This window comes from Coenobita brevimanus, chromosome 50, assembly GCF_032717465.1.
Source record: "Coenobita brevimanus isolate Jiangsu-jjx chromosome 50, ASM3271746v2, whole genome shotgun sequence".
Lineage (NCBI taxonomy): Eukaryota > Metazoa > Arthropoda > Malacostraca > Decapoda > Coenobitidae > Coenobita > Coenobita brevimanus.
The window spans coordinates 54,528,310-54,554,584 of NC_137003.1; the positions used below are offsets into that span (position 1 = coordinate 54,528,310).

At 41.9% G+C, this 26,275-nt stretch overlaps 1 protein-coding gene across 1 annotated transcript in view; it reads left to right on the top strand.

Moving 5' to 3' along the window:
• The first annotated feature begins 1,809 nt into the window (after positions 1 to 1,809).
• LOC145399670 (kelch-like protein 18) overlaps positions 1,810 to 26,275 on the top strand; it is a 51,244-nt gene continuing 26,778 nt past the window's right edge. The window contains exons 1-5 of the mRNA XM_080272211.1: positions 1,810 to 1,971; positions 8,151 to 8,281; positions 13,277 to 13,417; positions 16,479 to 16,677; positions 20,066 to 20,226. Coding sequence (XP_080128337.1) covers positions 1,810 to 1,971; positions 8,151 to 8,281; positions 13,277 to 13,417; positions 16,479 to 16,677; positions 20,066 to 20,226 — 794 coding nt within the window. The remainder of the gene's footprint in view (positions 1,972 to 8,150; positions 8,282 to 13,276; positions 13,418 to 16,478; positions 16,678 to 20,065; positions 20,227 to 26,275) is intronic.

The following is a 26,275-nucleotide window of genomic DNA, read 5'->3' on the forward strand; positions in this document are numbered from 1 at the left end:
CAACGCTGGGTGGTAACCATATAACCAAACCATACGTTCTCACTACGTGTTAATAAGTGGGTTAGTGGAGGGTTAGTGCCCCTCCCCGTAAAACAACTAACTCATAGTCAAATGGTCACCCCTTACGGGATTATGGCGTCTGGCAATAGAGAATAATTTATTACTGTGGAGATCCGGTTATTCCGAACATTGATTAACGTCCTATGCTCATACTTCCCATAATAGACTTGCGGATAGGTAGATTGAATAATAAATTGCCTAACTAGTGTATCTAGTCCTACGAATGCATTCACTGATACTGACTACGTTTCTGTCCTGCTCAATGAACCGAACATACTGCTAATAGCCTACGGTATACTTCTAACAGATCATTATAGTCATTCCAAGTAATTTTTAAAAATAGGGAGGATTTTTACAGTCGTGGTCATTACTATTTTCATTTCACCCCCTCCTCTGTCCTCCCTCTCAGCAGTCTGGGACAAAACGTATACAGTACATTGTGCAACCCCTTCCCTCCCCCTACAATCCTTGATGTGCCCTTCTTCTTGAATGCGGAAAAGTCATTAACAGCAAGATAGAAATGGGAATCCGCTATAAAATATAACCAAGCTTCACAGGTACTGTACATTTATAAAATCCTCATTGAAAAGCTGTATTCTCTCTCTCTCTCTCTCTCTCTCTCTCTCTCTCTCTCTCTCTCAAGGCAAAGGTCTATCCTATGCATGTCCTTAAAATCTGATAATCATTTATAACATCTGTAAGCAATTACATGTGATTTGTCTGCATACCACATTACATAGAGCGTTCAGCAGCGAGACAGAACAGGCAAACTTGCTTTACTGTCATCGTGGAAGGTTTGTGAGCGAAACTACTGGCATGATTTTTTTTTTTTTTTTTTTTGGGGGGGAGGGGAGGATCGCGAATAGAACAAAATACGTTTACAGCAGATATTGTGATACAAAGCATTATTGTCTGTCACAAGACAGAAATACGCATTTCACGATCACTTGGCGAAGGCATAACTTCTGAGAGCTTTGTATCTTTGGATGGTGCTGGGTCACCTGTGTGTTAGGGTGTCATCGTACAGTATACATTTACTTTAGTACGAGCCATGTAAACTGAGCTTTAACGAAAAAATTTTGAAGTGGCTGTCATATTGGCAACTACTGCCCATTATAGTCGTTAACTGAATATTTAGTGTGTATTCATACAGAGTCCAACTGTGGAGGTGCTAGAGATGACCGCTTCATGATGATGCATACAGTCATTTCCCTCCTTGCCCTCTTCGAATGGATGTTTGTTGACTGCAGAGAACAGCTTCACCTTGCAGTTCACCGGTTTCGCACTCAGAATCTTGGAAGAGGCTAATGTGCCTGTGACTCCAACGAAAGATCACTCATACAACAACAACAGTTTCTTGTGGAGATAACTACATCAAGCTGAGGAGGAAGAAGGCCAGTAACAAGTGCCAAGAGAAATGCCATGAACGTCATTTTTTCCCTCGTGACTAACAACTCTTCATAAGACACAACCAGCACTTTTAACTTGCTCATTAACAAGGGTGTTCTTTTGTATCATAAAACATTAAGCAAAAGATTATCACGAAGGCACAAAAAGGCAGTTCGGATCTACTGCGGTGTCCCTTTAATCTCCGTTTTCTGTGAGTTGCTAAGGTTTTCACCAATAACAAACCGCGTTGTATGAAGCATAGATCTGATTGGTGGGCAGGCAGCACGTAAAGGCCAATAGGGATGTATCCTGAGGGCGTTTGTTTATAAACAGCAGCTGTGTTCATTGTGTCAGGCCACCATGGACGAGGAGCACTCCCAGTTATTAGTGGACCTGGAGAGTATTTCCTTAGTAGACACTGATGAGTTTACGATATTCAGTCAGGATGACTTACCTGTTGGAGGATTTCAGGTGATGGAAGACATCCGGAGGAAAGGCAAGCTGTGTGATGTGACGCTTAAGGTGAGCACGAGGGATGGGCACCAGGGGCATCCCTGCCACGGCACAGATGACATCCCGCTCATGCCATGTATCTTTCGCATTTTGCAATGAAGTCATGTAATATAAGTTTAGTGATGTTCAAGCGAGAAAACCATGGTGAAAAGGCACCCCAACCACTTGATAATGTTTCCAGTCCTTAAAACAAGTGGTTTCCATGGCTTTACAAGGTGTTAGAGTATATCTACCAAAATAAAAGATTGCCAAGAAATAAGGCAGTTAAGACACTATTTTTAATTGCAGTTTTTGTAAGTGGAATGTATTAAAAACCATTTTTATATGATGGTGCTGAGAATTTTGTATTTTTTTTAAGCACAAAATTTGAAAATTTGTGCTAACCTAAATGTCGGTATTTGTCATTTACTTATTGCCAGACAGTTTCATTCAGGTTAGGAGTGTGGTTTCAAACTTCAGGAATTAGAGAAAACCTTTCTTAATTCCACCTTATCTGCTTTGACCTCATTGCCATGAGCTTAACCTCATAACCACATCGTCACAAGCTTATCTTCCCACAAGTACCATATCTGACTAGTAGGAAGACAAGTTAGGAAACTCAAATTAGCCCTTTGCTACCCCCATAGTAATGCATTGGCTTCTGACGTCCCGGGTATGTCCTTGTATGCTGCTGTTGCCTAGAAATGATGTACAGGGTATGTCATCTTGGCAAAGGGGTTAACATTAGTTTGCTTTCCTGGCTTGAGGAAAGTTGCCTGGAGATGGTAAAAAGTAAAACGTAAAAGACTCCATCGTTCTGAATGAGTTAAAAATTGCCAGCACATGATAAAGCTTTATTGTGGAGTTCTGCTTATTACTGGTGAAAAATGTTCATTGTAGTAGTTCCACAAGTTTTTATCCTAAAATGTATTTTATTATATTCTTAGCTGCGTCTTTTACTAGGCTGTTTACTTTCATTTTTAGTATCTTCCAACAATTTTTACTTCTATACAGCTTGTTAGGCTTAGATTTTTTGCTATTATTTTACAAGTGGACAATATGCAGTTTTGGAATTTTAGCACCATTATCGTATAGTATAGTCCCTAAGGATCACAACCCCCATTACCCCATTCAGAAATTGATTATTACTCCCCTAAGATAGGTTAGGTATGTTGGGTTTGGTGTGGTTAGTTTTATTGTGTTCAGTGAGGGGCATTTCCGACAAAAATGAAGGTCAGAAACATTTGAATCGCATCAAAAACTACCAGAAAAATATATTGCACTACCTGGGGGGTGTATTGTCCACTTGTAAAAATTTACTGATTTTTTTTTTTTTTTTTTTTTTTTTTTTTTTTTACCCCTTAGGCATGGAGATCTAGGTCACAGTCATCTGAGAAAAAAGTGATTCTTGTTATTTGTTCATAAATGGCTTCCTTTGTTTTCTTATGTTTTTGAGTGAAAATTAAAGTGTTTTTTAAAATGGTTTATTACACCATGAATAACTGAGCCTGCAAATAGTGAGTCTGCAGATATGGAGGCCCAACCGTATGCAGATCAAGAGAGATTTTTTAAAGTGGAGAGGTTAGAGATAGCCTTCATTACTGCTTTCACTGCAAGAAATTTCCCCAAGAATTGAATGAAAATGTCTGGTAACAGTAAGAATAAAACAGAAATGATATACAGTACTCAGATTGAAGGGTTAATAGAAATTAAAGAATACAGTATACAGTACCTGCGAGTTATGATATGAAAAACTGCACTCATAAACTCAGTGATTGCTACATTATCTCATATACTTTGGAAAATTGACACGAAGTACCGATATATGTAAGGTATTCTGTTCCTTTACCTTGGCTTAAAATTGTCATCCTTCCATCTTGAATGCTGTGTTACAGCAATAGATTAACACTAGAATATGATGCTAGTCATGAAGAAATGCAACAGAAAGGATGCAGAGCCATAGTAGTATTTTCTGTCCCTGAGCTGCATGAAACAAGCTGCAAAAGGATAAAAACTTGGGCTAAGTTAAAGTGAATGAGCTATAGGTGGTAGCTAATGCTGACATCAAGAAGACACATAGTGTAAGGGTACTGTTTGTGCAGCTGAACCTCCTACCAAAAATATTTTATTAAATATGATAGTCATCTAATATTTCCAGATTTTCCATTGGTATGAAGTGTTGTTCTCCCTACATGTCAGGTGGGGTTGGTGGAGGATTAGTGCCCCTCCCTGTAAAACAATTAACTCTAAGCCCTTGGCCACCCCATTTGGGATACATGGGATCTGGCAATGAATGAAAATGATGAATGAAGTGTTGACAGGATCCTTTGTTATTTTTTTATAGATTAGCATATATGGTGGCCTTTTTTCAAATGTTTGTTTCTAAAAATGTTCATAAATAGGTGGTTCCATAATTGCTGCTCATATTGTGTACCACATATCTTAGATTTTACGGAATGTGAAGTATTTTTTTAAGTGGTAGGTGGTGATGACCATCATCCACAAACTTGATGTAGAGCTGCCTGCTTCGTTATCACATTTTTCTTTGTTTTTCTGTGTCTCTCCTCCTCTCTCTATTTCTCCCATCTTTCCAGTCACTTTTTATTTAGTGACAAGCCAAATGGTTTCCTGTAAACCAGGAAACCATTTATAATGCTGGATGGTAAACATATAACCAACTCACATTTGTTCCCTAAGTGTCATCAAGTGGGCTGGCAGAGGGTTAGCGCTGCTCCCTGTAAAACCACTAACTCAAAGACCAACGGCCATCCCTTACGGGATTTTGGCGACTGACTGTAGATAGATAGAGATAGATTAATTGAGTCACCGTGCGCTGTTTTGCCAACCTGTATCATATTTTAATGAATGTCTCATGTTTAATAAATAGGAAGATTTACTTTAGATTGCAGGCACCTTTGCCATCCCATGGTTGTGTGATGATTATTGAACATTCTTAACATGAGATGTTTTTTGGTGCAAGTTTTACGTAATGCACATTTCAGTTTGCATGCTGTGAGGTAGGTTATAATCACTGGGGGTCTAGGAGCCAAAGTCCTCATTTAAGTTTCAAAGCTTTGCCAGTTAGGCATCCACTGCTATTTAGGCAATTAAAGTATGTATGTTTGAGTTTGGTATGGTATACTGACATTGTGTCCAGTCAGCGGTATTGGCAGGAAACTCAACGTCAGGGATGTTAAGTTGGTTTTCTTTAGTATCTCAAAGTAGGTATATTTTGTTTGTTCTCAGTATGGGTATACCCCAGTTTAATGATGCAATTGGTTGGGTAAAAACCCATCGTTGGGCGGGGTATTGTATATTGGGGTAGATTTAGCATGTAAAGTAATGGGATGCGTTTTTCAGCCTTGAGTTTCCCCCCAACCAAGCCCAAAACCCACCCAAATGAGCCCAAAACCAAGTTTAAAGCCAATCTAAATGGCCTAACAGATGTTAAAAAAGCTAACCCAAGCCTAACATCTGTGAATAACTCATTAAAACCAACAAATAAAATCTGAAAATCATCAAATATAAGTCTGGAAAAATCAGGCTTAATAAACTGTACCCGAAAATGACCATGTTCACCCCACCTATGGATAAAACATTAATTTAAGTCTAAAAACAGTTTATAAATCAACCTAAATACACAATTTTAGTCGAAAATATCATCAAAATCGGGAAAAAAAAAAAAAAAACCCATCGTTAAACTGGGGTTTGGCCATCATTAGCCGGGATATGGTGGTATTTCTACCTCTATCGGTAAGCTGGGGTATCGTACTGTGTATCGAGGTATACCTGTATTTTTTGTTTGAAAATCAGATGTTAATCACCTGTGATGTATGTGATACTAAAATTATCTTAAGAATGTGGGCTTATAAAAAAAATGCTTGAATTGCAGTTTAACTGTTGTCTCTCTCTCTCTCTCTCTCTCTCTCTCTCTCTCTCTCTCTCTCTCTCTTTTTTTTTTTTTTTTTTTTTTAAGAAGGTCCTATATTGTAGAAAGTCCTTTAATGTTCACACGTTTTCGTACCTTGTACACAGACTCATTTACTTACAAACACAGCCACCCCAATACAAATTTCTACATGCATTTCCCACTTGACACTTGGAAAACCTTTTACACCAATGGCATTGTGTGAAGGTTGGGTCACTTGAAGTCATCAAGTGCTCCTTGTCCCTATGGCTCAGTTATCCTTCAGGACCCCACAGCCAGAGTATGGTAGAGCTTCCATCCATGTCATATGTATATAAGCAGGCTATTAGTTCATACATACCATGAGAAGTCTTCCCAAAGCTGGATAATATCTTTTGGTGGTAGTGAATTAAAGTAACTACTGTATTAAAGACTTTGTTGTACTGCAAGGCTTGATGGAGATTGTTTTTAAACCCTTCTGTTTGAGAGTAATTCTTGAGCTTAATAAAATCACCCTTAGATAGCTCGAATAAATATGTAAACCATTGTTGTGGAAAAGGTTTCAGAATTCTGTCTTTTGGGCCTTATTATTAAAATTGAGGATGCAAAGGTGTGGAGTTTATAATAATTTCAGAAGCATGTGATGATGATAGAACATGTTTGATTTTTCTGTGTCCTTGCTGAGTGCAGTCTGTAATGTGGGATGCAGATAGATCATGTCTGACTGATAAATGTGTGTCAGAAATCAGGGGCTTGCTTATACTTTTGCTCATTCACTTGATTAATACAGCCTTCATTGTTGTCCTCAGCCTTGCTTTTGAGAACTTTCTTAGGAGATCTGTCAGAGTACATTCTTGGAAAGTTCATTTTTAAAGCTATATGTCTATAAAATTGTGGCTCAGTGGATTGCTGTGTGATCATTGTTCAATGGACACTGTACTGCATGGTGCTGTACAGTGTTGATGGTGAAAATATCAACAAATAAAGTATTTAAATGTCCAGCAATTAGCATAATTAACTGGAATAAAGGAAATGAGGAATGGTTCTCAGCATTCCTGAAATCTTTGTACACTCTGAAAAGATTACCCTTTGTACCAAAGCACAAGTAACTGTAAGTAGCTACTGGTAGAACTTACCTGTATTGTGTATTTTCCTTAAAACATTTTTACTTCATTAATCAGGCAAAAGCACAATAAGCACCTTAATATTGGCAGCTGACAGCCTCAGCCTTGAGTTACATAAGCCTTTGCTAAGAGTCAGAAGATTCAGTAGTTTGTGAGGCTTCTTCAGCTCATGGTGTCAGGGTTGCAGGAGTTGATAGAGCTACTGACAGAAGTCGTAAGCATTTAGTTAGCACATTACAGTATGCCTCTTTTCTCAGATGGATTGAGCAGAATGATACATCAATCTTTTGAGTGGTAATTACAAATTCAGTACATGTATAGGTTACAGTATCTTGAACTTTGTGCTTAAGATTAAAAGAACATGAACATTTTGGATACATAGTATTTTCCGTACACTGTATAATATAATCTAATCTATCCAGAAATCAGAGAGCTCTACAAATGTTACACTAACTTAAATACTGTACAATAAATGTACTGTAATGAGAATTTGACCTGTGGGAACATGACTTGAAGGTAATCCTTCAAAGTTTCTAGAGTTTCCTTGCCCCTCAACACAGCTTCAGTATGACTCAGCCTGATTTGTCAGTAGCACTTATCAGCTTCCCTGTCTCCGGTATGTAATATTTATACAGTACAATAATGTAGTTGGCTGCTTTTGTTTTGTTTAGTTGGTTTTGCCACTCTTTTCAGCATCTGCGGTTGTAATGTGTATGCACTTAGTTTTGAGCTTTTGTTTGAAATAACACATCCTATACCTTAATGTGATGACCATACTTTTTTTTTTTTTTTTTTTTTTTTTTTTTTTTTTTTTTAGCATAGGTTGAGAAAGTTGATTTTAGTCGTTGCCTGTAATTGTACAGTGTGCCATGTTTGAACCCAGGACAGTATCAGTGTGTAGTGGGGATCTGGCATTTGATACACTTGTTATCCTTGATGTATTCCCATGTTTGTTGGTAGCAGTAACATGACTGAAAAGGGGTTGCTGGTGATTGGTGAAGTGGCCAAGTACAGTAAATACCAGTGTGATGCTTGGAAAGTGTAGCTAGACTTCCCACTTTGCAGTTGTGCTGTCCCAGCTCAGGTGTGTCAAACAATACTTATAGTATTCATAAATTACTTATATAAGTTAACAGTTACAGCAGGCTAGTACAATAACAGTTTTTGTACACTTGCAGGTGGAGGACCAGTGCTTCACAGCACATCGTATTGTGCTGGCAGCAGTGATTCCATACTTCAATGCCATGTTTACTCATGACATGGCTGAGAGTAAACAAATGGAAATCACCATGCAAGGAATAGACCCAAGGTTAGAGAAAGTGTGATAGTTTTTGTAATGTTAGCAAGTGGTTCCCAGACCAGTGGAGGAGGTGGTGGCTCAGTCAGTAGAGAGGTGGCCTGCGGTCCTACTGGACCCAGGTTCAAATCCCTGCTGGGGCAGGGAACAGTTTAAGAATTTGAATTTCACGTAAAGCAGACTTTACCGATCTACCAGAAGACCCGCCGACATGTCGTAAAAATACCCCCGCTAATACCAATACACCAGTCCTGTATGAGACAGCCCTAGCATGTATTCAATATGGACGGTGGGTGTTAGCGCCGAAATGGTGACATGTTGAGGCATATGGTATGTAGGAGGACTACTGGGCCTTGGGAGCAGGCTGTGAAGCCTATGCCCAGAGTCAAGCATATAAAAAAAAAGAAAAAAGAAAAGACTGGTGTGCCCACTCCTTTGGGTACGTAGGCAGACCTCTTAGGTGCTGGGTAGGAAAAACATGATCCATAATCATGCTATTCATATTTAGTTTACATATATGTATCCAGAACTATAACATAGTAGACATCTCTTTACTGATAACATTCTGTGAGAGTGAATAAAATACCGTACAAAGAATGAGTAACCCGATGAGAGTGAATGGCGGCTGCAATGGTGAATTATCTCTGAATGTTGGAATGCATTGGGGATCTGTTTTACTGTATACCTTCTGCTGTTTATTAAGGCACTAGAGGCATTAATTTAATGAGTTTAGGATTGCCTTACCTTCGGAATTGTTGTATGCTAGTGGTTTAGGGAAGTTAGTGTTGATTTTAGAGAATGGGAGGGAGGCCATAGAGAGGTTTAAGAGGTGAAGAGAGATGATGGCATGAAGTGTAAGGGACTGAAAGTGACCAAAACGAGTAATTTTCACTTGAGTGGATGATGAGTGTGGTTACAGAAGGTGTACATGCTATGTGTTGTGAGCAATTCATTTTTACGTAAATTTGTAGCAGATGGTTACACAAGGTATGCAGTGGTGTCAGAGGTTAGCTGTGGAATGCTGTTACTTCAGGTATGCTGTGTGTAGGGGTTAATTAGATGAACAAGGCTAGACCTGATGGGATAGATTTAGCAAATGTGTCTTTCAAGTATGTAGAGGATATCTACCATGATCTAGTGCAAGGGTTGGCAACCTTTGATGGACTGTGGGCCAGAACTGCTCCGTTACTCAACTGGTGGGGCAGATGTTTTAAGATTGTTAAAGACTACAGGATGTCCCATAAGTCCGGCATTGTAGGGTACTGGATTTGTGTGTTGTAAACAATAGCATTATGTCAGACTGTTTTAAAACGGCACTGGCACGTGGCGGGTTAAAAAGAAACCTCAGGAATTTGATGGCAAAGTATCTAGAGAAACAGTTTGAATTACATGCTGATCAGAATGGTTGGGATGATAGGCAGAGGGCAGTGCAGCTGGCTACTAGCCTTAAGGATGCTGCAGTGGAAATTCTGGGTCAGATGTCAGTAGAGGAGAGGAACAGTCATCAGTCTATAGTAGAAATACTGGAGTGCGGATATGGCACCATGTACCAAAATGAGGTTTACAGAGCAAGATTCCAGAGCCATGTATGGGCTCAAGGTGATTCCTTACAGTAGCTTACTCATGACCTGGAGAATATGGCACACAAGGCATACCCTGGAGCAGCACCAAACTTGTTAGCTATTCTTCTGAGAGACCAGTTCATCGATGCTCTTGATAGTGCAGAGTTGAAAGCGGAAGTGGAGCAGGCACAACCAAGAAGCATGCAAGAAGCACTAGCCAGGGCTTTAGAATTTGAGTTTTATGTCAGGTCCAGTACATCCACTTTTCAAGCAGGTCATATTGCGGGATTCAGGGCATGAAAGGGGCAGGTACATGAAGCGGAAAAGTTTGAAAGAAGCTGCTGGTATTGTGAGTAGCCAGGACGTCAGAAAGTGGACTGTTACAAGTGGAAGAGAGAACAGAAGATCAGAGGAGGTTGCTGGTTCTGCAAGAAGCTAGGACACAAGAAGGTGGATTGTTACAAATGGAAGAAGGAGCAAGAATGGAACAGTGCAAGGAAACCGACAGTTGCAGCAAACGGGTGTTGGACATTGGTGAGGTGGGACACTTCGACTGTGATTGTTCAAATGAGAAGGTCAGCAAGAAGAAGGCTGCAGAAGATGAGAAGGTTAAGGGTAAATTAGTAAAGACTGGTGACAAGAGGCAACAACCAGCCAGTTTTTCCCAAGAATCCCCACTACTGAGAAAATTCAAGAGAACCTCTATTGATAGTGTGCGAGAAGATGGACAAACAGATGGCAAGCAGTGTAGTAGGAATGGGAATCTTAGCAAGAGATGCTGCTGTACCGGGGTGACAGGGCCAGTGTCAGCTGAAGAGGACCTGAAGAGGATGCAGATGGAGGATAGGTATTTACAACCAGTGCTAGAGTGGCTGCAGTGGAGTACAGTGCGACCATCTTAGGAAGAGGTTTCCAGGTTCAGTCCTGCAACTAAGAGCTACTGGAGTGGGACCTTCTTCGTGTGAACAACGGACTACTGGAGCGTCAGTGGGAAACACCCGATGGCCTCAGCAAGTACAGTATTGGCAACTGGTGGTTCTGAAGAAAATAAGGCCTGGGGTCTTGGAAGAGTCTCATAATCAGATCACTAGTGAGCACCTGGGAGTGAAGAAAACTCTAAGTCTGCTGTGACAGAGGTTCTACTGGACTGCCATGCAGTAGGATGTTTAAGAGTGATGTTGGGCCTGTGATGTATGCTGTGCCAAGAAGGGACCCAAGAAACATGGTTGTGTCCCTCTTCAGCTGTACCAAGTGGATGCACTGTGGAAAGAGTTGCAGTGGACATTGCTGGACCTCTGCCACTTACTGCAAGAGGAAACCGGTATATATGTGTCGCCATGGACTACTTTACAAAGTGGCCAGAAGCCTATGCCATCCCAAATAAAGAGGCTGCAACTGTTGCTCAAGTGTTAGTTGACCAGTTTTTCTGTCATTTTGGGATGCTACAAGAGCTGCATTTGGACCAGAGTAGAAACTTTGAGTCTGCTGTGTTCCGTGAGTGCTGCAAGTTACTGGGGACCAAGAAGTCCAGGACGACCCCACTGAGGCCACAGTCAGATGGGATAGTGGAGAAATTCAACTGAACCCTGGGGCAAGAACTGGCCAGGGACTGTGTAGAGGGACTGGGAATGGGACCAGAAATTACCTGCGTTGCTGATGACATATTGGTCTGCATCTCATGAGTCTACCGGTTACACCCTTGCAAAACTGATGTTGGGCCACGAGTTATACTTACCAGTTGACCTGTTAATGGGAAGACCACCTGGTGAGGAGCTGCTTATAGACACCTCCAGCTATGCAAAGCATCTCCAGGAAAGGCTGGCTAAGGTGTATCATCTAGTGTGAGGAGCCCTTAAGCTTTCAGGAGAAGTGATGAAGCAGAAGTATGATGCCAAGGCAAGTGAGGTGAGTTTCAAGGATAGTGACAAAATTTGGCTTTACAATCCTCAGCGGAAGAAGGGACAGTTACTGCAGAGCCCATGGGATGGGCCCTACACTGTGATGGAGCGCCCGTCAGACGTAACGTATTGGATTCGGGAAGGCAGGAAGTCTCGCCCAAAGGTGGTGCATGTAAATCGTCTGTGGCAGCACCGTGGGCCAGGACAGTACGTCTGGGACCTCTCCAAGGAATCGTGCTCTCCTACAGCCGAGGACATTAATGAGGACCATGTAGATGAAGAACAAGTGGATGGTGACAGTTTCCTGAGGGAAGAACTGAACCAGGAAGAGGACCGAGTCATTCTAGGAGGAGTGGACTGTGTGGAGGAGCAGGGACGTCTTCAGAGGCGGCATAGGAGAAGACCTGATTAATTGAAGGATTAGTTTGTGTATAATTAAATGTTTAGTTTGGATTAAGGATTATGCTTGAATACATTGTGCAGTTTTGTCAAGACAAGAAAAGGACTAGGGAGGGGGTAGTGTTGAGAAGAGGGATTTGCTAGTTAGGTAATACTGGAGGGTTCCTAGTGGTTCTCGCAGTTTCTATTACGTGTCAGAGTTGCCAGTTCGTTTGCTGTTATGACTGGAGTTATTTTGTGAAGTTATGCATTAAATTTTATGCTCATTTTCTCTATAATGTTTTATTTATGTGATTGTTTGTTAAATTATGTAATTTTATTTCAGTTTCTATGCTCAAGCATTTAGAGCATTTTGTAATGAAAGAAAACTCTTGCATGTTTTGGATGTCTCCAGTTTGGTAACTGTTGTTGCTGGAGGCAAGTACCAGCACATCCTAGAATGCTGGAGAAGCAAGGAAGGCTATAGAAGGAGGTTGAAGAGCCAAAGGAGTCAGTTTTGTTTCAATTTTAGTTTCAGTGTCAGTGCAGCTTAGTGGAGATTGTATAGCTTTGGTACATGTGAAAACAGTAAAGTGTAGTTAGCAAGCATTAAGTGTAATTATTTGGTGAATGTCAGGACCAACTGCCTAACCCTAGGCTCCTACGCTCCTCATGAGGCAACGTAGGATTGGATGATGGATGGATGGATGGATAAAGACTGCGAACTTGAGAAGCCAGTGTTTATTTACCATGCCTGAGCTGATCATGTTGTTGCACATTGAAAGGCTGACCATAGGACGAACAACACACAGGGCATCGTCCTTCCTATACTGAACTACTGCTGTTGGAGCCTGTGGCATTGTGGGACAGGGACCTACCAGTATGATCATGTGGATAGAATGGGTGTGAATAGAGTGCTGGAAAGAGTGTATAACTGACTGTGGATTGAGCTGCTGGGAAGAATTTTGTACAGAGGAGCATATGGCTGGACGTTGTATCTGTGAGGTGGAGCTAGGATTCTGGGGGTTTGATTGGTGAATCAAATAATATTGCCCTTTTGATGGGACATTTTTTCTTTGGTTGGGGGGGGGCCACTTCAACCCATCCTTATGTGGGGAAAAAGGTATGGCTGATGTTAACAAGTATTCATGATGTTAACTCTTCCGCAGTGCCCTTGAGTCGCTGATTAACTTTGCATATTCTGGGAAGGTGAAAGTGGATCAGAGCAATGTGCAGAGCCTTTTGGTTGGTGCCTCCTTCCTTCAGCTGGCCAAGGTTCGAGAAGCCTGCTCTGATTTCCTCAAGGACAGGTAAGAAGAAACAAAAAGAAGAGAATATTGGGAAATACATGAGAAGAAAGAAAAGAGTAGGAAATACATGTACAGGTTGTCTCATTATAAGTTAAAAATGTGTTCCATTGCAGGCAATTCTCATTATAAGTCATGGGTAAGTGACAGAATACCACAACTGTTTCCATACAGTTGTTACTGTAAGTAGTGGTAGGTTGGGGTGCACACCATCCACTTACTCAATGTAGTGCTGCTCTCAGGTGCCTGCCCTTTCCTCTCTTCCTTCCGTCTTTCCTTCCTTCCTCTTCTGTCTTTCTTTCCTTCATTCTTTCCTCTTCCTTCTGTCTATGGGGACTCTACACTGAGTGACAAGCCAAATAGTTTCTTGTATGCCAGGAAACCATTTACTAAGCTGAGTGGTAACCATATAACCAAATTATGGTTTTTTAATTTCTGCAAAAAGTAATGGTAGTATGGAGTATCAAATCCATTTTTTTTTTTTTTCCCCCCACAAAAAAATGATGGTAGCATAAAGCATCCAAATCAGTGTAATCGCTAATGGAGGCATGCAAGTACGTAAAGAATTATGGGTTGTTGGAGTGCTGGATATGAATATTGGATGCTGCAGTTGTTTTGGGAAGGTATATCTTGTTTGAATGAAAACCATTCAGGGGCTGAATGCTGATCATGTGCCAAAAAATGTTGTTGGATAAATTACCCACAAACCAAATTTGAAGAACATTCAATAAGCTGTATGGAATTCAGTCACTGCATTATACAAAAAATGATGGTACTATGATATAATGCAGTAAACTGTCAATTATCCAGCGTAATTCAGCCAAGCCCTACGCCGAATAACGTGAAATGCCGGATATTACGTAGTACCCACCATCGGCTCAATATTCAGTTTCAAGCTGGATATTACATTACTCTCCATCTTGCCCCCTTATCCTAAAAACTTTTGCTTGAATAAAAGATAAAAATAAAGCATAAAATACAATGAATTAATGAAACAATACGGTCATACAGTGCTGAATGGCTAGCTTTTTCAAACTGGTTGATGCACCACAACGCTGGATATTCCATATGACCGCCAGTTACATCCTGTTTCGGTGCTGGATACTGCATAGTATTGCCAGGTATTGCTTTCAGTTGAGCCAAGCCAGCAGTGCCGGATATTGTGATGACAGTTAATTGAGATAATTGGTCATGTGGAGAGGATGGAGAACAAGAGACTGATGAGGAGAGCATATGTGAGTGAAGTGGAGGGGGGCAGAGGGAGGGGAGGCTGAGAATGAAATGGAGGAATGGAGTGGAGAGGCATATGAGAGAGGGGTGTGTGAGCTGGGGGGAGGGCAGTGAAATGGCAGGGAACAGGATGACATGGAGGAGAATTGTTTGTGGCAACTGCTTACAGGATTAAGCATCTGGCAATAGATAGATAGATAGATAGAATAATTGAGAGAGTACTGTATATATTTTCAAGCTACTTTAAATGAATTTTGTGACTTAAGTAAGTGAGCCTCAGTTCAGTTAAAAGTCACCATTATGTATGCCAGTAATCCTGTTCATGTGTTTTTCTGGTGATAATTCATTCTGTACTGTCACACCAAAGTCTTTTTCTTCCTGTGTCTTACTTATTATCTTTTCTCCCATCATAGACACATACCTTGGCCCCATTTAATATGCTCCCATTTTTTAGCATTGAATTCCATTTTCCATGTTTGACCCCAATTGTAGAGAATCCAGATCCTTTTGCAGTTCCTTGCAACAATCTACCCCTTTGATTCACTTCATAATGTTTGCATCATGTGCTAATAAACTCATATCACTATTGTACTCAGTCCTGACATGACATTTCCATGTATCAAGAACATGATCAGGACCACCACAGAACAGTGGGGGACTCCACTAGCCACCCCTCTTCATTGGGAAAACTTATTTAATATAGCTGTTCTCATTTACCTTCCTGCCAAAGAACTTTCCATCCATTTCAGCAGTTTCCTATACATACCAGGGATGAGGTCACATACAAGAGGCCAAATACTGTACAAATACAGATACAGTACACTAATTTGTCAAGAGGCAAATGCAAACACAGATACATATACACTAATCTGGCAAGAGGCAAATACAAATACAGATACAAATACTCTAACTTGTCAGGAGGCAAATACAAATACCACTGTTGATTTTACTGTACAGTATTTGGAAGTACAAATATAAATACTGTACGATTACGGTACCTGACTGTACATGAGGTAAATATGGCAAATCGTAGGATCATGTACAAATACAAATATGCAATGTTTGACATTTTCAAATACAAATACAAATATTGATTTTATTGTATCTGCAGGTACAGATATAAATACAAATACTGTACGATACCCCTATATAGTATGTGATACGCCAGATTAGCAATGGGGGTAGAAATACCTCCCTAACTTGCCTAACAATGGCCAAACCCTGATATAACAATGGATGTTGTTTTGTTGTTTTTACCAGTTTTGATGATAATTTAGACTTAAATTTTGTGTTATGTTGATTTATAAACTGTTTTTAGACTTGAAGTGTTTTAGTCATAGGAAGGGTGACCATTGTCATTTTGGGGCGCAGTTTATAGTACTAATTTTGATTTTTTCCAGACGTATTTTTTATGTCTTTCAGGATTGGGGGGGATTTAGGTGAGTTATAAACTGTTTTTAGGCTTAATTTAGCTTGTTTTAAAGGTATTTGGCAGTTCAGGTTATCTAGACACTTGTTTTTGGACTTATTTGGGTGGGTTTAGGACTTGGTTGGGGGGGGGGAATCACAAGGCTAAAAAACGCATCTCTATACTTTGCATGTTAAACCTTCCCTGATATACAATATCCCACCTAATGATTTTTTTTTTTTCCATAATGTTTCCCATCGTTTAACTGGGGTTGACTTGTACAGTATTTCAGTCACCCCAACCATCTTCACCAGTCTCTTCATTATCATCTCCACACTCACTCAGTTTTCCAGATGTAGTCTACATGATATGGGGAGGTCTAGCGCAGTGTTTTCTTCTACTGTGTACTCTATCTCTACCCCACAGACTGTACCCCCACAATGTTTTGGGCATCCGGGCGTTTGCAGATACCTTGGGTTGCTGGTCCCTGGTGGAGGAGTGCAACCGGTACCTCCAGAAACACTTTGCTGAAGTTTGTGTCTCTGATGAGTTCCTCAGTCTCCCACTACAGGATGTCAGAGAGATTATATCACGTGACGAGTTGAATGTACAGAGTGAAGAAACTGTAAGTGGAAAGTTACCAATATTCTGCATTTTCAGACATGGGCAACCTGTGGTGCTAGTACACCCCTTTTGTGGGTCTGCCTAACTGCTCGATAATTAAATGAATTTTTGCCTGATGCTCAGAAAACATGTGAGCAATGGAATATTTTTAGTACTGGTATCCCAGGTTCTGAACTTTGGCCATTACAGTAAAAGTCCTCTCATTCGGCATCTGGTCTTAGGGTATTTCCAGTCTTTCGGTGGTTTTCATAAATAGTCCTATTATGAAAGTTCTCTGCCCTTCTGGCACATATGCTGAGCCTATTGGCCAGCTTGGCACTGTTGGCGCTAGATCTAGCGCTGTTCATAATAATTTGGCGCCAATAAATTGTAAATTTTCCTTTGTAAGTAGTGCATTTTAAATTCCAATTTAGCACAAAAGTTTGAACAGTTCATCTATAGCTTACCGCATTTTAAAATTGAGCTTGATGCTTTTGAAGATTTCTGCTTGCCAACACTGCATACACCGTTGGCCATCATGACTCATGAGTGTCTGGCTTTGTGAGCAGGACCTTTGGAAAGTTCGGAAACTTTGTCGTGCTATTTTTCTGTCATCCTCTGGTTCTCATGTTGCGCTATGGCCTCTGCTAGTGGAAAGCATACTGGTGTTGTGAAAAAATGCACCCATAAGGTGCTATCACCAAGGAGATTGAATTATTGAAAAAATTGGAGGTGGGTGTTCCTAGGAAGAAGACAGTGGAAGATTTCGATGTGAGCTCCTCCACTATATACGACCATAGGAAACAGAAGGCCGATTTAATGCTTAGGGTTGACCAATAATATTTGATAGACACAGTGATTGCACTAGGATGACCGACCATGACTTCTAGAAACTTTTTGGCAGGTTTTCCCGGTCATTGGCAGTTTCTGCTCCTTCTGTTCTTTCAGCACCTGCTTGGTCCCAAAGGTGCCGAATGAGAGGACTTTTACACTATAATTGCTGTTGGAATTGTTCACTAAATTTAACACTAAACTATCAAGTGATATATACACAAACCTCACTGTATCTGCAATGATGAAGCTTGCTTTGTTACGGTTGCTTTGTTTGGCAGCGCATATTTATGTGAACGGCTTTTCCGGCAGATGAAGTTTTTCAAGTCCAGTCACAGATATCAGCTCACAGATGATAATTTAGAAAATGCCATCAGAGTTACATTTAAGTTTTGACCTGCCTGTTAGAGGCATGCAACCCTATAAAAAAAAAAAAATAAAGAATAAAAAATTTAAAAATGTGATTGAAGTGGAACACAGGTCCATTAATGGCCAGGAAACCATTTACTATGCTGGGTGATAACCATATAACCAAATTTTGTCGCCTGGTGGTTTAATGGGTAATTATTGCGCTCCAATCTGCATGAGCCGGTGAAGGTTTATATCCAAGGGGTGGTTGGGGTTTATTGCTTACTTAATGCCACTCAGGGATGAGTGAGGCTGGTCATTCTCAACTTAAATGTCAGGACCAACAGCCTAGCCCTGGGCTCCTACGCTTCTCATGGGGCATCGTAGGATTGGATGATGGATGGATGGATGGATTATGAATTATGGGTAAACATTTGTTTTGTGAACTAGCTGTGTATTTTTCATTAACAGTTGATCATGTAGAATACAGTGTGGATATTCATTTTGTGATGTTGTTTAAAATGCAAATGAAATGTTCCTTAATAAAATATATATTCCCAACCATCATGATACATATTCCCAACCATCATGTATTATTTATGAAGATGTTTGTTATGTTTTTTTGGTCACAGTGATAGACATTAATTATACTAGCATGCTTCCAGTAGGCAATAATAATATCTTTAGAATCATTTGAAAGGAAAATGTTTGCTGATTGATACCAAAATCATAGCTTAGGCTGTCGACTCAGAATGGTTGCCCATGCCTCGTGTATACAGTACTTTTGAAATAATCAAAGCATCATTTATAACTAACTGTGGAACCTCAGAATTAGGTGAATGAATAGCTGTATAGAAATCACTTACATCAGTATCTGGCATGTAGCAGCCTTTAACTCTTTATCTACAGACATGTACTTTAGCTTCAAATGCTAGGAAATCTCTCTCTCTATCTCTCTCTCTAGCCAGATGCCATAAACCCATCAGGGGTGGCCATATGTCTTTGAGTTAGTTTTTTTATGGGGAGGGGCACTAACCCTCCACCAGCCTACTTGTTGACACGCAGGGAACACGTATGGGTTGGTTATATGGTTACCACCTAGCATTGTAAATGGTTTCCCGGCTTACAGGAAATGATTAGGCTTGTCACTCAATGCAAAGCCACCTGAAAAGGAAAGATTAGTAATAGAAAGTGACAACAAAGATGGGAGAATAGGAAGACAGGAGGGTAGACACTGAAAAAGAATGATAATGGTGAAGCAAGAAGCAGGCAGCACTACAGCAAGTGAGTGGATAGTGGTCGCCATCACCTACCACAGTGCTAGGTAGTGTTTGTTGAATATAATGTGGGTTCATAAGAATTCAAGTCATGCAGTGTAGCTGTACAGCATGTAATACAGAGAAAGTCCTCCCATTCGGCATCTGGTCTTATGGTATTTCCGGTCTTTCGGCGGTTTTCATAAATACTGTAGTCCCATTACAAAAGTGCTCTTCTGGCACATATGCTGAGCCGATCAGCCAATTTGGCACTATTGGTCCTAGATCTAGCGCTTTTCATAATAAGTAATTAGTGTCAACAAGTATTTGATTTTCTTCTATATGTAGCATGTTTTGAAGTCCAATTTAGTGCGAAAGTTTGAACAGTTCACCCATAGCTTAGCACGTTTTAAAGTTGAGCTTAGCGCTTTTGAAGATTTTGGCTTGCCAACACTGCATGCTCCATTGGCCATCATGACTCGTGAGTGTCTGGCTTTGTGAGCGGGACCTTTGGAAAGTTTGGAAACTTTGTCGTGCTATTTTACGGTCCTTCTCTCTTTCTCGTGTTGCAGTATGGTCACTACAAATGGAAAGCCTTTTGGTGTTGTGAAAAAATGCTCCCAGAAGGTGCTGACTATCACCAAGAAGATTTAATTACTGTACCTTCTGTGTGCATTACACCCTCCAGTTAAAGTTGTTCTTTTTCTGACAAATAAAATTAATAACATTAAGATAGGTTGGAGTTGACTTATGTTACATGTTGTATTCACAGTTATGCCAGGTTTCTTCATTCAAAATTAAGTTTCTAACATGGGAAGAAAAATGCATATTGATTCAAAGGATCCATTATGTGATGAATCACTTAAAGGTGGAAAATGGAAGAACATTTGCATGTTTTAACTTTAGGGTTTTCTGTATTTGTCTCTCTTTTCTGTAAGGTCTGTTTTCACTATCATTCTCATATCTCCTTACTAGGTGTTTGAAGCAGTAATGTCCTGGGTAAAGCGAGACCTAGCAGAGCGAGGGGAGCATCTTCCTGAGCTGCTGACTAAAGTGCGCATGCCACTTCTCACACCACAGTACCTCACAGACAGAGTGGCCACTGAAAACCTTATTCGATCATCACATGAGTGCCGGTAAGAGGGAGCTGTTATGAATGGTTTGACATTAATTACAGAACTACTGTGTGTATATATGTATATAGATAGATAGATAGATAGATATTGGTAGGTGGGGGCACTCACCATCCACTCATTCAGTGTAGTGCTGCTCTCGGGTGTCTGCCCTTTCCTCTCCCTCTTTTCCTTCCTTCCACTTCTGTCTTTCTTTTCTTCATTCTTTCCTCGTCTTTCTGCCTACGGGTGACTTTACACTCCCTTGTTTGCCTCTCCTTCCTTCATTCTTTCCTGTTCCATATGCCTATGGGTGACTGTACACTGAGTGACAAGCCGAATGGTTTCCTGCACACCAGGAAACCATGTATTATGCTGGGTGGTAACCATATAACCAAATTATGGCGCCTGGTGGTTTAGTGGTTAATTGCGGTGCTCCACTCGGATTGAGCCAGGGCAGGTTTATATCCAAGCAGTGGTTGGGGTTTATTGCTCACATAATGTAACTCAAGGATGAGTGAGGCTCGTCACTGTCATTTAAAATGTCAGGACCAACTTGCCTAGCCTTGGGCTCCTATGCTCCTCATGGGGCAATGCAGGATTAGATGATGATGATGATGATGATGATTGTACTTTATGGTCTGCATTGTCCATTGTATGCTCTTACAGTCACAACTTGCAATATGACAGGGTTGCATCAAGTGAAAACTTATTTCATAATGATCTGCCATAGAGCGAGGTCGAAATTACTGTACATGGGTTCAGTGGGATTAGGGAGGGTGCTCTTGACTCCGAAACCTATAATACCCCCAAAAAAACTGTTCCACCCCCCTGAAGTTTGTCCTAGGCCAGTCCGAGTCAACACCAAGGGCGCCCCTGAGACTGAGGGACAACTGGAGGGCCTGGACAATCACTCCAGGTCATCAGGAGGAGGTGAAGAGAGATGGAGAGAATAATATGGGGAGGCCAAGGGAGGGTGTTGCGCTGAGGTCAATGGAGAGTGATGTGGTGAGACCGATGGAGAGCGATGCTGTGAGGTTGATGGAGAGCAGAATGGTGAGGGTGAGGGAGAGCGTGGCATTGTGGCGAACTGGTGTGCCGGGTGGCAGTGAAGATGAGGCAAACATGATGGAGGCAGGTGATGCAGGACATTGTATTTGCACACTCATTGATGGCCTTGGCTCATCCTCAGCACTGCTGGCAGGGGAGATGAAGGAGGTTATTGTGGTCTGCTGTACTTCCTTTTTCTTAGTTGCCAGGAGCTCCCTGTATGCCTTCAGATGTTGTTCCTTCCTGTGCACGTTCAAGTGTTGTTCGATCCCGTGTGTTGATGCATCACTTCTTGCTGGGTTTGGGTTCTTGTCTCGAATGCAATTCCCATGTCTGTTATTGCAAGGAGCTCCTTCACGGTTTTTAAATCGAGAACCTGAAGGTGCCCATGCTCACTGCCATCCCCGCCACCTTCCTGTGCCTGTGCCACCTGTTCCCGGAACTCAGGGAGCTCCTCTGTGGACAGCTGCTTGGTGTGGCTGTCCAGGAGCTCTTGCACATCTCCCTCATCAACCTTTTCAATTCCCACCAAGTGTGAGAGATCGAGGATGTCTCGATGGATGTTCTCCACTGCCAAGAACCTCTTGAAGGAGTTCACACACTCCAGCCACACTTTGTGCCAGATGGCATTCACTGTGCTCGGCTGTGCCTCCTTCCATGCTGCTGTTATATTGTCAATGGTGTGCTTGATGTCAAACTTCCTCCAAAAGTGCTAAACTGTGTCACTCACCCCAGAGTCACTTGTCTTCACCATCTGCAGCATGGTGCAGTGTAGGCAGTATGCCTTGAAGGTTGCAGTGGCATTCTGATCCATTGACTGGAGCAGTGGTGTTGTGTTGGAGGGCAGGTGCACCACTGTTATATTATCCACCCAGCCCTCCATGCCCTCAGGATGGCTCTGGACATTGTCAACCAGCAGGAGGAAATGGATGGCAACGTTGCTTCTGGTGGCATATTCACACAGTAGACTGTGGCACCAGTCGAGCAGGGCAGTACTCCCAAGGTGGATGGAAAGCTGATGACAGGGAGAGCTGGAGCTCCTGTTTCATCAGCCCTTGGAACTAGTTCCTGATCATCCCCTTTTGCTGAACTTTTTCAGTGTCTCAGTAACACAGAGAGTAGGCCAGCATGCTCTCCAATACAAGTTTCTCTAACTACTTGCACAGAACACACTACACTTCCTTTTGCAAAATTCAAAAAAGTAATCATGGCGTCGAAATACATAGCCTCAGAGTCCCCACGGGGGAACCATAAATGCCCCCACCTTCCGCCCCTCTCCCGATGACGACTCGAGCTGCCTGGAACCACCGTCTGACTCGCTGCTTCTTCATTTCTGCAACATTCATCGCCTTTCCTCCAACTTTCGCCCTGTTGAGCACCACCTCTCCCCCTCTAAACTTCACCTTCTTTTCCTAACTGAGACTCAGCTGTCTGAGGCAACTTACAGCAAATCATTTTCTGTATCCTCCTACTTTCCCTATACTCATTTCAAAGCCAAAGGTGGCTGTTGTGTATATACTGTATATGCAACGACTTATCTTACTTTTATGTTCCTGAACTTGATTCTTCTGAATTCTCTACACTCTGGTTCTGCTTTCCTGTCATTCTCTGACTGAATATATCTGCACTGTTTACTTATCTTCTAATTCTACTGACAATCAAAAATTCTTTGACTATCTTACTTCTACGATGGAACAAATTCTATCCATTTCTCCGTTCTCTGAAAGCTCCATTCTAGGAGATTTCAATGTTCACCACCACCTTTGGCTCTCCTCTCCTTTCACTGATCCACCTGGTGAACAAGCCTACAGCTTTTCTATCCCTAATGACCCAGAGCTGCTTGTACAGCACCCTACTCATATCCCTGACTGCCTTGGAGAGATCTCCAACATACTTGACCTCTTCCTTACAACTAATCCTCCTGCATACACTGTTAATCTTTTCTCTCTGTTGGTCTCCTCTGATCACAACCTTATCACCTTAACCTGTCCTATCGCTCCGGTACGGCCTGTGGACCCTCCAGAGAAACATCGTCTATGGCACTTTGGAGCTGTGGATTGGGAGGCCCTCAGCCAGTACTTCTTTGATTTTCCCTGGAATGATTATTGCTTCCTTGGCCGGGAGCCATCTGAGTGTGCCTTGCACATTATGGAGGTTATTCTCTCGGGCATGGAAGCATACATTCCTTTCTCATATCCTTTGACTAATGCAAGAAAGCCTTGGTTTAATCACGCTTGTTCTGATGCTGTTTGCAACAAGGAGAGGACCTATAAAAGGTACCGGAGCCAGCCCACCCCTGAATCACATCTTTTATACGTTTCTGCCGGAATCGTGCTAAGTCTGTTCTTCACTCTGCTAAAAATAATTTTATCCGTACTAAATGCTCTCAACTCTCCAACTCGAATTCTTCCCGCTCCTTCTGGCACCTTGCCAAAAATCTTTCTAACAACTTTACCTCATCATCCTTTCCTCCTCTTTTCTACTCGGATGGCTCTATAGCTATTTCTTCTACTGATAAGGCAGATCTCTTCGCTCAGACTTTCTCCTCCAATTCCACCTTAGACGATTCCGGTGCTGTTCCTCCATCACTTCCCCCTTCTGACTTCCTCATGGCTGACATTAAAATTTCTTCAGCTGATGTATTTTCTGCCATCACTGGCCTCAGTACTAACAAGGCATATGGGCCTGATGGAATCCCTCCTTTTGTTCTCAAGAACTGTGCTTCTGTGTTTACACCCTGCCTAAGCAAACTCTTTTGCCTTTGTCTATCAACTTGTACCTTTCCTTCTTGCTGGAAGTTTGCTCTCATTCAGCCAGTCCCAAAGAAGGGTGACCATTCCCAACCTTCTAACTATCGTCCAATTGCTTTAGCATCCTGTATCTCATAAGTTTTCGAGTCAGTTCTTAATAGAAAAATTTTAAAGCATCTTTCTTATCACAACCTTTTTTCTGATCGTCATTATGAGTTCCGTCAGGGATACTCCACTGGTGATCTTCTCACCTACCTTTCAGACTCCTGGTCATCCTCCTTTCTGGACTTTGGCGAAAGCTTTGCCATTGTACTTGACATCTCAAAGGCTTTCGATTGAGTCTGGCATAAATCTTTACTTTCCAAACTGCCCTCTTGCAGTTTCTATCCTTCTATCTGTGCCTTCATCTCTAGCTTCCTTTCTGGTTGTTCTATAACCGCTGTTGTAGACAGCCATCGTTCTTCTCCTTGATCTGTCAATAGTGGTGTTCCTCAGGGCTCTGTCCTATCACCAACTCTCTTCCTTTTATTCATCAATGACCTTCTAAGCTGTACATCTAACCCTGTCCACTTGTATGCTGATGACTTCACCCTTCACCTTTCCATTCGATTCCCGCAATGCCCATCTCAGCAGTTACTTCAACAAACAAGGGATGAGGCTATGGCACACCTTATGTCTGACTTGGCTCTTATCTCTGACTGGGTAAAAATAATCTGGTTGTTTTTAATGCCTCAAAGACTCAGTTCTTACACCTGTCAACCCGACAAAATCTTCCACAGGTGTACCCACTAATGTTTAATAATATTCAGCTTAATCCTGCATCATCTTTGAACATGCTTGGGGTTCATTTACTCGGGACTTATCTTGGAAAGATCATATTACATCTCTTGTGAAATCTGCTTGCAAGAGATTGGGTGTGCTAAGCCAACTCCGTTCCTTCTTTACCCCTGCACAGTTGTTGACTTTATACACTGGTGTTATCCACCCCTGTGTGGAGTACAGCTCTCATGTGTGGGGAGGCTCCTCACATACAGCTCTTCTCAGTAGGGTGGAGTCAAAGGCTCTTCGTCTCATTAACTCTCCTCCTCTTACTGCCTCCCTTCAAACTCTGTCTCTTCGCCGCACTGTTGCCTCTTTATCTCTTTTCTATTGCTACTTCAGTGGTCTCTGCTCCTCTAACTACTTCAATGGTCACTGCTCCACTGAACTGTCTGCAAGCATCCCTCCACCTCTATGACGGGCGCTTAGCACCTGTCTAGCAGCAAACTCTCATCCCTTTTCTGTCCAGCTCTCTAATGCAAGAGTTAACCTTTACTCCCAGTCCTTCATTTATGCAACAGGTCAACTCTGGAACTGTCTCCCTCTGTCTGTATTTCCTGCTTCCTATGATCTCCAGTCTTTCAAATGCAGTGTGTCCAGGCATCTCAAAATGATTGGATCTTGAATTTGGCTCTCTCTTGTATTTTGTTTTTCTCTTGGAAGGAACAATTAGCGTGCTTGTGGCCTGTGGTTCCTTCTTCCTTGTATTTAAAAAAAAAACAAAAAACGTCATATATGACCAGCAGAGTGCGGAGGTCACCCAGGCCCTGGGGTCACTCTTCTATATAACCTCAGGTTTCTCCATTATGAACCCTGCCAGCACTCAGGGTTTCTCCCATTGGTACACTAGGAGTGGCTTGAGCTTCAGATCCCCCTCTGCGTTGGTACTAAAGAGGAGGGTGAGGCAGTCCTTGACTGCCTTGAACCCTGGTGCACATCGTTCTTCCCTGCTGATATACGTCTTGCTTGTTATCCATTTCCAAAACAGGCCCATCTCGTCAAGGTTAAAGCTAATTTGAAGGATACCTTCCTTTTCTGTAGTTCCCTTCAACTGTGCAGGGAAGGCCTCAGCTGCCACGTGGTCTGCATTAGCAACCTCACCATGCATGGTCATGTGTTTAAGGCCAGCATGGGCCTTAAACTGCACAAACCAACCCACGCTGGCCTTGAACTCCTCCATGGCCTCCATACCTAGCTTATCCTTGAGGTCCCCCACGAATCGAGAGCATTACAGCAGATGAATACATGGTGAACAGGCTGCTTTGCCTGGTTCAGATCATTAACCCACAGAGGTAGGAGACACTCCATCTCCTCAGGATACGCTCCCGTGCTGTAGTTAGGTGTTTTGCGGTCTGGGAAGGCACATTCTGCAATGCCCCAGTTACAGGATCTGATTTCTCTGTCACCATCAAGATTGTAGACTGGGGCAGTTTTAGGGCATCAGTGATCTTACT